The 11,150-nt window shown below is 36.7% G+C and overlaps 1 protein-coding gene and 1 long non-coding RNA gene across 6 annotated transcripts in view; one reads left to right on the top strand and one right to left on the bottom strand.

The window, feature by feature from the left end:
- LOC148959503 (uncharacterized) overlaps positions 1-11,150 on the top strand; it is a 228,097-nt gene that overhangs the window by 71,887 nt on the left and 145,060 nt on the right. The gene's annotated exons all lie outside the window — the stretch shown is intronic.
- LOC135684362 (WD repeat-containing protein 62) overlaps positions 1-11,150 on the bottom strand; it is a 31,690-nt gene that overhangs the window by 4,632 nt on the left and 15,908 nt on the right. For 2 of the 5 annotated variants that reach the window (XR_016144115.1, XM_089110417.1), the window contains exons 26-38: positions 10,400-10,439; positions 9,883-9,956; positions 9,669-9,778; positions 8,894-8,967; positions 8,627-8,701; positions 8,228-8,318; positions 7,776-7,941; positions 4,206-4,754; positions 2,947-3,022; positions 1,511-1,544; positions 1,031-1,355; positions 471-516; positions 9-131 (exon numbers count right to left, since the gene is read on the bottom strand). Coding sequence is in view for 4 of the 5 variants with exons in the window: in XM_089110417.1 (XP_088966543.1) it covers positions 9-131; positions 471-516; positions 1,031-1,355; positions 1,511-1,544; positions 2,947-3,022; positions 4,206-4,754; positions 7,776-7,941; positions 8,228-8,318; positions 8,627-8,701; positions 8,894-8,967; positions 9,669-9,778; positions 9,883-9,956; positions 10,400-10,439 (1,783 nt within the window). In the remaining variant the exon portion in view is untranslated. The remainder of the gene's footprint in view (positions 1-8; positions 132-470; positions 517-1,030; positions 1,356-1,510; positions 1,545-2,946; positions 3,023-4,205; positions 4,755-7,775; positions 7,942-8,227; positions 8,319-8,626; positions 8,702-8,893; positions 8,968-9,668; positions 9,779-9,882; positions 9,957-10,399; positions 10,440-11,150) is intronic. The other 3 variants (XM_089110418.1, XM_089110419.1, XM_089110420.1) reach the window with 3 other exon arrangements.

Raw genomic sequence — 11,150 nt, 5'->3', positions numbered from 1 at the left:
CTGCTCACCCCGATGGAAAGATTCGGTTCTGACTGGGCCATTAGCTTTTTCATCCTTCGAGCCTCTTTTGAGTTGCCTGCGCGTAAACCTGATGATCCATAGTTTTGATTTTGGTCCATTACCCTTTTAAGCTACAATAAAGATAATCAAGAATTATAGTTGGATAGATTGAAATTTTGTATAACCGGGTTACACTAATGGTTTCATAATATTTGCTTTCAACACCTACTCTTCAGTAAGCCAATAAACCAAACAAACCTTCTGGAGAACGGCCGTCGTCTAGTTATTATCTTGGGCACACCTAATTTACATATGAAATTAAACATTGTATGGAAATTGAATAGAGTACTGTGTAAATATTAAATATAAAAATACAAATTGAACATGGATTAATTCAATATACGACAAAGCTAATGAGTTAAGAAACAAAGAAAGTTATTCAAAGGAGCGACATGGTTCAGGTAGCTCACCATATCAATACGTTTCTTCTGATCTTCTGAAATTTGAGAATTCTTCCTGACGTAAAAAGAAAGAAGAACATTTTAATAAAAAAGAAATAAAAACTCTAAATACGCTACGAATACGTCTTCTAAATAATAAAACAAAATTGACTTTTATAGCAACGTCTAGATGACTCTTGAAATCATTAATACGGGTACATAAGACGGATATACTGTCGTTTCATACAAATGAATCAATGATGAAGTAAAACAACAGATGCATTAGAAAACATCTGATACAAATAAGATCAATTTCAGATCCAGATCTAAACCATTATGAAGAAAATGACGAATGCCATCCAATTATAAAAGCTCATTTTTCTTTAAAACTCTCACAAACTTGTTCAAAAGACAAATGCTGCCTGACATAAAACTAGATTCAAAAGACAAATGCTGCGTGACATAAAACTAGATTCAAAAAACCAGTCGATTGGAGAGGCCCAAATGAGGACTATCAGACTTGATGAAAAACGGTGAAATAGGGTTGTCATTTTTTTGAAAAGTAAATTGATGAAAAAAGAGAATCTTACCCTGTCTTCTGTGATCTGGATAGAAATTTTGCAGAAATACTTGAACGACATCTACTCAAAAAGCCTTGACCTTTCTTCTGCTTCTGTTCGCTCCCAGGACTAGAATTAACCTGATATAGCTCTTCCTTAGCATCAGCCTCGTTTGGCATGTCTTCAGCCAAATAATCGAAATGCTGCTCAAGCAGCGACAGGAGCAACTCATCATCCCCGCCTTCAGGCGCGTGGTCCGAATGAAAATCATCACTGTCTGTTAACTCTTCGCCATCTTCGTCCTCATCCTCTTCCTCGTCCATGGAATCCAAATCCACTTCATTTGCCTCGTTATCTAAAATAGAATGCAGGATAAATTAGAGCATCCAAAATGCCAAACAGATAATCGAGGAATTTGGCTTATTGTCAGCAGTGGCTATTGCCAAGAACAACAAAACATAGTATTTAGTCCTAGAATTATAAATACGAAAAATACACTTAGCAAAATACCTTTAATGTTATCAGTTCCCAAACTCTTCGACTGCTACAACAGAAACAAAGATTTGCAATCACATTAGTTTTGTTCATTTTTTCTATTGATATTTTATAAAATAGACCAACTAATATAATCAAAAAAAATCCTGTTGAGATTGTTTACGGGCCAGTCAGAAGATCCATTTACCGAATCACATTTCAACATACAAGATTTATGCAACGGAACAAAACCAACACCCGTTTGGATGCCCTCAAATGAATCAAAGATAATTGCTTGAAACTTGAAGGAGTTGTAAAGTCATTGTTAAATGGAGGAATTTCTAACTTTTTATTTCAAAACGAATCTTCCTTCAAAGCAGAAAGTTTTTATGATAAGTCGTTGGCTGTAGAAGAAACATTTTCTTTGGAAAAAATATATCTGATCTGAAAAGAGATTAAAACGTAATTGGTCATATTCTGAGTATTGTTTCCTCCTCTGTTAATTGGCTTCTTTATTAAACTAATAAATGAAACTAATTGGATGTACCAAAATGATGAGATCATATACGTGTATGAAAAAAAACCTCTCTCGTGGTCTCAACAAAACGTCTTAACGTGGATGCTGACTGTTAGGAGAAAAGCTGTCTATTTCCTTCAAATAATGAAAAAACTTTTAAAATTTAACTATTAAAAAAGCAAGAAACAAACAAGGAGTTTTGCTTTAGCACAGAGTTGGTTTTGCTCTCTTCAGGCCTATCCTTATAGACTGGACCACCAAGCTAGATACAGCTTTTAGAACACAAGATACACGAATATATAAAAAACTGGTTCATAGGCTCTGCGAAATCAAGACCCAAGTCACGATAACTTTTGCATGATCGCCCCCGAGCGATCAAAGACGCAAAAGACATCATATTTAACTTACTCTAAGGTCCTTAATAGAAGGGGTGACGCTTATTAATTTTTGATTTTTTTCTGACCCCCCCCCCGGAGCTTATTTGGGCCCCCCGTTTATTAATTTTTATATGCAGTCATTCATATCCCTTATTTCATTTGTCCTTTGATCTTGCAGGTGTTAAATTTCTGTAAAGTTTCTCTTAAATGAAGAGGTTGCATTGTACAAACGTTTTAACATAGAAAAGTAGTGATATCCTAAAAAATTTACATAGGCCTGACTGATGTACACAATAATAATTAGTTTGCTTATTTTAGTAATACAACAATACATTATTACATGGTGATGATTGTCATTTTGCTATCGAATGTATTCAGAAGAAAATCTCTTTGACCCCAAAAAAGAATCATAGCGTGATTTTTCAGATTTTTCACATTTCCGACCCCCCCCCTTACTAAGACCCCCCGCTTATTTATTTTTTGAAAAATTTCTGAACCCCCCCCCTCAACTATCAAGACCCCCCTTCTATTAAGGACCTTAGAGTACAAGAGGGAAAAATGCATCGCAGAGTACTTGCCTCGTAAAGACTGTTTTTTAAAGTGTCATCTGAGCTCTTCTTGCGTCTCAAAGACGCCCTTGCCGTTACCTGAAAACTAAAGAAGCCAAGAAGGTATCATTGGCAACATAAAAGAACATAAGAAGAGTGTTGAACGCAAAAAACACATCAAGTAACATGACAGCAGCTACGATATTGCCAGGAAAGGGCGTGAAACATGATACAAAAGGTCAATTGTATCAATGCAATTTCGTAGACTGAAAGAGACTATCAGCAACGACTCGTGATGTTTCAAGGTAAATTGAACACTGTTGAAACTATCAACAACGATTTATGATATGTCAAGTTAGCTTGCAGGCTGGATGCACTGCAAGCAAGCAGGCAAGACTGTAGTACATGAGAGCAGTTAATGATACTTGAAACTAAGATGCAGACTGAAAAAGAGTAGTAATGCAAAGTAGCAGGCAAAGTAGCAGGTATTGTTTGGTACATCAAGCAAAATTTCAAATTGAAAAAGACTCAACGAAATAGTTCGAAATACGTAAAGCCAGATGGGGAGCCTGGAAAATGGTTTGCGATATGCAAAGGTAAGTCACAGAATAAAAAGGATGGATAGAAATGGCTTGTGATAAGCAAGGGTAAGTTACAGACTGAAAAGGACAGATAAAAATGATTTGTGGTGTGCAAAGGTAAGTTTCAAATTGAAAAGGACTGATAAAAATGGTTTGGAGTACGTAAAAATCTTACGTACCCCAAACCTTTAAAAATTTTACGTTGTCAACAGTTTCTTTAAACAAGACCCTTATTGATAGCAGTATTTTACATGTACTGAAAAGGCCTATCCTGTATAATTATGTATCATTATTATATAATTATTATTATTAAGTTAGTTGCATACTCAAAAAGACGATACATCGCTATTAAGATATATATATATCGCAATTTATTGTTCAAAACACGATAATAAAAATCACTTTTGCATGTTCAAAGTTGTTTAGGAAATGGATACGGAATTGTTCTATGACTTAGATAAATGACTTCAATTTGAATGTTAATCTAGTTTACTGGAATGAGAAGCCATTATTAACAAAACTTTACAGGATCGAATGAATATCAAACATTTTGTGGATAGCCACAGATCAGTCATTTGATTATCTAGTCAAATCAGCATTTTTTAGAATATCTAGATTTGTAATACCTTATAAGTATCTAGGATATCATAATGACAGGTGGAATTTTTAAAACATTAAACTATTATTAAAAATTTACGTTTACCGTACTTTTTACTTTGATCCTCCAATGATTCGCCATATCCATTGTTAATATTAAATTTTTCATTTAAGATTTTCTCTTCTGCCTCCATGCTCACAAAGTGCACTTCAAACAGTTGGTTACTCTCGCTACATTTACTGTTAGCAACTGTTATATTATTGGCTAGGCTCTTTAATTCCGTATTATGCTTATTTGTATTAGTGACTTTATCAACAGATAGTGATGGCAGACTGGCTCTCCTCATCAAGAATGCCTCGCCCATTGATCCTGTCGTGTTTCGCCTCATGTTATGATGTAAGGGCCTTCCACATCCAACTGTAAACAGCACTTTCTTCATTTGTCTGGGAGATTTAACAGGCTCCCCCTCTTTACTCGCACGTCTAAGAGTTTTTGGGCTTTCAACTGTGTTACTTTTAGAACCTATATACTTGCTAGTACTGGGTGACTTTCTTATAATCTTTCTCTTTATTTTGGCTATCGACGATAAGGTACCTTTTCGGATATCTTCTTCATTTGAGTTCAGGTTTTTGACCTTTCTCAATGATGAAGTGGGTAAGCTTGAAACAAACAAACGCAAAAATATTGAAAAACTATCAACGCAGACACACTGCAATAAAGACAATGATTGACAGGTTACAAACAAAACATGAACGTTACATGTAAAATTGCAAGAGAAAAAGTTCCAGAAAATCAATGCAGAGGAGCAAAATTCAAAATAGACAAACAAAGGGAAGAATTTCTTTTTTTAAAGATCAAATTGCTAAAAATTTCACGTTTTTAACAGCTAATTTGTACCTCGATAACATCTTGTTGGAATAAATGCTCTCGGGTTTATTCCCAGAAAATGCACGAACATGCTGAGCTTTGGTTCAAAACTTTCAGCAGAATAATTTACTTAATTAATATTTTGTGCTTTATATCTTGAATCTGTATGTGTTTAGGGACAGCTTTAAAGGATGGGAGAATTTAGGAAAAGTAGAACAGAATTATTTTACAGTTATCATCAAGTAATTTTGAAGACCTTCAGCTGATTAAGAGGGCTGTTTAAGAGAGCTGTTTAAGAGGGCTGTTTAAGAGGGATGTTTAAGAGGGCTGTTTAAGAGGGCTGTTTAAGAGGGCTGTTTAAGAGGGCTGTTTAAGAGGGCTGTTTAAGAGAGCTGTTTAAAGCCCAATCTCCAGTGAGAAAAAAACTGCGAAATGCGAAAAAGTTCGCGCGAAATACGTCTTAGGCATGCGCAGTAATCTTTTGCTGGGATTTCTCGCGAAGAATTTCTCTGCGAAAAAAAGTTAAAATGAGTTTAACTTTTTTCGCTTTTCGCTTGCGAAATCCTTCAACAGCCAATCATATTCCGTATTCTTTTGTCACGCTTCCAAACTTTACATTCCAATGTCGTGAGGTCAACAAAAGCATTCAAAGGAATTTGTCGCGTGAAGTATTTCGCAGCGAAATTTCGCAAGACTTTTTCTCACTGGAGATTGGGCTTAAGAGAGCTGTTTAAGAGGGCTGTTTAAGAGAGCTGTTTAAGAGAGCTGTTTAAGAGGGCTGTTTAAGAGGGCTGTTTAAGAGAGCTGTTTAAGAGAGCTGTTTAAGAGGGCTGTTTAAGAGGGCTGTTTAAGAGAGCTGTTTAAGAGAGCTGTTTAAGAGGGATGTTTAAGAGGGCTGTTTAAGAGAGCTGTTTAAGAGAGCTGTTTAAGAGAGCTGTTTAAGAGGGATGTTTAAGAGGGCTGTTTAAGAGGGATGTTTAAGAGGGCTGTTTAAGAGGGCTGTTTAAGAGGGCTGTTTAAGAGGGCTGTTTAAGAGGGCTGTTTAAGAGAGCTGTTTAAGAGGGCTGTTTAAGAGGGCTGTTTAAGAGGGCTGTTTAAGAGGGCTGTTTAAGAGGGCTGTTTAAGAGAGCTGTTTAAGAGGGCTGTTTAAGAGGGATGTTTAAGAGGGCTGTTTAAGAGGGCTGTTTAAGAGGGATGTTTAAGAGAGCTGTTTAAGAGGGCTGTTTAAGAGGGCTGTTTAAGAGAGCTGTTTAAGAGAGCTGTTTAAGAGGGATGTTTAAGAGGGCTGTTTAAGAGAGCTGTTTAAGAGAGCTGTTTAAGAGAGCTGTTTAAGAGGGATGTTTAAGAGGGCTGTTTAAGAGGGATGTTTAAGAGGGCTGTTTAAGAGGGCTGTTTAAGAGGGCTGTTTAAGAGGGCTGTTTAAGAGGGCTGTTTAAGAGAGCTGTTTAAGAGGGCTGTTTAAGAGGGCTGTTTAAGAGGGCTGTTTAAGAGGGCTGTTTAAGAGGGCTGTTTAAGAGAGCTGTTTAAGAGGGCTGTTTAAGAGGGATGTTTAAGAGGGCTGTTTAAGAGGGCTGTTTAAGAGAGCTGTTTAAGAGAGCTGTTTAAGAGGGCTGTTTAAGAGAGCTGTTTAAGAGGGCTGTTTAAGAGGGATGTTTAAGAGGGCTGCTTTCGGAGAGCTGCTTTAAAGAACTCTAGATATTACTTTAAAAGTTTACCGATACATTATAATAAAACTTATCAGCTCTCTTTCAAAAATTATTTTAAGTCACCGTCGGGATACCATAAAATTATGATTTTAGCAAATTACGTTACAAACTAAGTAACTGAGTTAAAATGACTGATATTTAGGAATATCAATTCACAAAGTAACTTTATCGCATTCGCTTTAACAAAAATTTTACTAAAATAATTTATTTGAACCATCTATTATTTAAATATTTATCAAACTTTACCAAATTTAGGCAAAAATACTAAGCTTTAACAATTATCATGAAACTCTAAAAGGGTATCTTAAGCTGTAAAAACTCATCAAATAAATACTGATAACAGCCAATAAACATAACTGCAGAAATAAAAATCTCTTACTGCTTAAGATATCCACAAAACTTGCATTACATTTAGGACTTCCGATTATAAAATCAAGTTTATCCTTAGGAAGACTGTCAATAGATATCTTTACTTGCTTTGGCCTCTTGATCAAATTCAGTTTCTTTGGCAATTCCTGCAGCCTCTTTCTTGGGCTTTCAAAAATGTTATTTATCAATTCCCTCACAGTTTCATGTAAAGATTTACATTTTTCTGTCAATTTATCGTCACTGTTTAATCGATTTGCTAGATCATCTGCAATTTTATCAGCATCTAACGAAACTATGTTTATCTCTACGAAGTTGTTAAGCATTTCATATTTTTCGCTTAGTTTAGGCCCAAGCTCACTTGCAATGTTCATGCAGTTTCCTGCAGCCACAGAGTTATAGCGTAACCATGAAACAGTCCCGCTAGCTGTCTCTTTCACATTTTGCTTTTCTGCAGTTTTGATAGGGGACAAATGCTCAATTTTGCTTGAATAATCAAAGGCCACATCGTGTCCGTCGCCTTCTAGCTTTCCTAAACGTACAGGAGTCCTTTTTGCTGTGAAACCCTTTTGATTCGCTTCGGAATCAAACGACGAAACATCAACTTTGTAAAGAGTAAAGAAAATATTATCTGAAGTATTTCCGTTGTTTTGGCAATTGGCGCTTGCTACTTTGCAAGGTATGGGTGGCTTAGATCTTTGTAATTTAGTGGTAACTTTGTTACATTCATCAAACTCTAACCTTGCTGTTTCCGCTTCTGTTTCATCTTGACTCGACGGAATGTAGATAACACTCTCTGATTTGCGGGTCTTGACATCTTGGTGACTTGAATAGGGTGCCCCTCTTTGAAATGGTGATTCTTCGATAATATTTTTCGAATTTAGCGAAAGTAGAGGTTCGGTACAACCTGCAGTGAAATTCTGGATGTTCACATGAATAACAAAAAGTGGATAGGAATTAGCATTTTTAAAAAGAAAGAATGAAAAACATCGAAAGGCTCGCGCAATTTGATAGGTCGTTATGAGCATCTGTTGAATAAAAATCATTGACGAGAAATTACTTGAATGAAAAAGCAAAACAAACTATCCTTGATGAGATGCAAAGTAGCTCCTTATCTTCGAAAGCGTTTTTATCGACTAAACTAAAGATTTGACCTAGGATCACGATGAATTTTTCCAATAAATATGACGTACCTTCCGCAGTTAGATCCAAATATGAAGCATTGCTGTCTGAGATAGTTGTCCCTATCGTTAGTGGGACAAGGGCTGGAGCATCGTTTACCCTCTGAAGAAAATTAATCAAACTTTAAAAATAGAAGACAAAGGTAGGATATTACAGGTACGCAGGTAGCGAATCAAACAATTCACAAATGAACGAGCAACAGCAGTAGAGCTGCTTCAGACATGGAGCTAAAAAAGCTGGCAGTAGGAAGATAAATTCTGGAAAACTCAACTGCTTAACTGAAGCTCTCTATAAAGAAGGCATGATTGACATAATTGAGACGTAAATAATCACCATCAGTCTTAAAGGGGAATCAAAACGGCAAGACAGGGAAACAAAGCCAAATGAAAGAAAACTAAGGGGCTGCATACCTGGGCCCACCTGCCTGATGGATGAGCGAACCCAGCTCCCTGATTGGCATCGGTATTTTCAGACCCTCCTTTGATCTATCAAAAATACAAATATGATTTAGCAGTGACGATAACAGTAACGAAGTTTCTAATAAAGAATTTAATCGAAATACGACAAGCTTTAAAATCGAAATGTTTCTCTACAAACCATACACCAAATGCTAAGAGAAGAAAATGATATCTGCAAAAGTCTTACAAAAGTGAACAATTAAGTTTAATCAAATGAACCTGTTTTTGGGCCCAAGCTGGCAACTGTCCAACACTGAATCTGTAATCGAATTCTCCATCCAATTCCTTGTTACCTGTTCAAATATTAAATGAAACTGGTCAAATACTGTCTGAAACCAGACATCATCATCATCATCATCAGGTACCATCCTCTATCAGAAGGTTGGTTACCATGACCCTCCAATTATCCCTATCCTCAGAATATCAAAATCTGAGTTTTGGTTTGTTGTCATGGTCATAGATAAAACTAAGGGGCTAATAGTAGAGATGGGCCCCCAAAACTAGCCTACGCGCAGACCCGACTAGTTTTCCCAAAGATTAAATTAGTTCCATCACATCCCATTGTCACAGTTCCATCAAATTTTCCAATCAACTAAATATCCAGTCAACTAGATTCATCTCTGGGAAAACCAGTCGACCCCAGAACCACCTCTACAGTGTTTTTAAAGGGACACCATCCCTCTTTCCAGGAGTTCTTCCGCCCGAAGCCGTTGACCCCTGGAGTCGTAGCTCATTCGCCCTCCTTCCCGGTCTCCCGCCGAGTTAGCCATTAGCCATCGCTCGTGGCCCTAAGCTAGGGAACCCTGCCAGGTGGTACCAGTCGGGTCAGGCTGGACCTGTAAGCTAGCGGAGGGAAGGGTCGCTTTAATTCCCCATTCATGTCCTGTCGGAGCATGCCACTGCCCTGTACTAGACATAATACCATGTTATTCCAAATATTTCGCAAAAAAGAAACAATGGCATGTGAGGTTAACGAGCAAAATTGGCAAACTACCTTCTTTGTCAAAAAAATCTGGTTCTGCTGCAGAGAACTCTTCCTCTTCGATGACATCTTGTAAGTCGTCTTTACCAGGTTTAGGGATAACAAAGGTGTTGCGCAAAGCACTGAATGAAAAAAATTGTTCAACAATTATTCACTTGTTTATCTAAATGTCATTTAACAATCAAAAGAAATAAGAACGACAAGTTGCTTACAAATAGAAATGTACCTCATTGGATCATTGTTGATGTTTGGATTGCCAAGGACGGGTTTTCCGAGATCCAAAAGGCGAGTTACAATTGCCTAAGGATAAAAAAAGCCGTCAAGGGTGGGGCCTGGAGCAGTATCCTGAAAATGAAAATCTTAAACATTGCCATCCATTTCAAGGTCCCTTTTGTGCATTAATAAGTCACTTGTGTGTATGGTTGTTTCCAATTGCATTTCACCATTACCTTATTCAGCATGTCAGTGAAACAGCTAGAGATGCTAGATAAGGCTGCTAGAGTGATGAAACTCTTAACTTCGGCTAGAAAATTATTTCCAAGGATGCCAGAGGGCGTCAATATCTATTACGTAGGAAATCCAAATAAGCATGCAAATAAACAACACTGAAATGCGAATAGTAAGGAAATCAATACCGTTTTATCAAAAGCAGTCCCCTAGGTGTTACGGCATATACTTATATATACTTACAAACGATAACTGAGATACATTTATGAATAAGAAAATTGAAAAAATTTACTTGCCTGAGTGAAAGAAGGCACAAGTCTCCAAACAAATATACAGCTGAAAAAATAATTGATGTGAAGTTAAAGAATATCAGTTTCCTTGCATCAGGCGGGAGAGATCCTTGCACAGGTACAAGATAGCTATAACGAATGGCGCATAGGGCATCAAGATACATATTTTTTCGGAAAGATGAACACAATCAGGGTGTATGCGATAAGAAACGAAGAGCATTAAAAATATGTCATTGTCGACTAAGGTGACTTTTCAAGATGCGCTGAATTAGATCGACATTAAGCAAGTAATATTGAGATTCCTAGATGTAAAAATAAGAGCCTATATCATATATCAGTCTTATGCGGGTCATATCAGTGACAAAATAGGCAGAAGGAAAGTCCTGAAGCTTAAACTATTGATCACTAATAATAATAATAACTTTTCTATTAAACAGCTTTTTATGCGCTTTGCATCTCATTCTTATATTTATCAACGCATCATGTTCACTAAAATGAGCGCAAAGAAGCACACCAGTATATGATACTATGAGTGGTATGTTTGTAATAATATGAACAATCAGAGTACTGGTGCATCTGCTTTTGAGACATGCTGGCTTAAATTCAACGCCCCCAACGTTTCTTTGCATTGCTTTTGCAGGGGCTCACTATCTCTTAATCTATCAATGTTCAGATATCCTGCAATAATTATCAAACCGTTCCATTGAAAAATATGGGGAAATAAACTTTAGGCTTTACCCATCAATTCTCTGAACAA

This window comes from Rhopilema esculentum, chromosome 10 (assembly GCF_057945365.1).
Source record: "Rhopilema esculentum isolate cy_ngs chromosome 10, ASM5794536v1, whole genome shotgun sequence".
Taxonomy (NCBI): domain Eukaryota; kingdom Metazoa; phylum Cnidaria; class Scyphozoa; order Rhizostomeae; family Rhizostomatidae; genus Rhopilema; species Rhopilema esculentum.
This window is presented reverse-complemented; position numbering and strand designations above follow the sequence as displayed.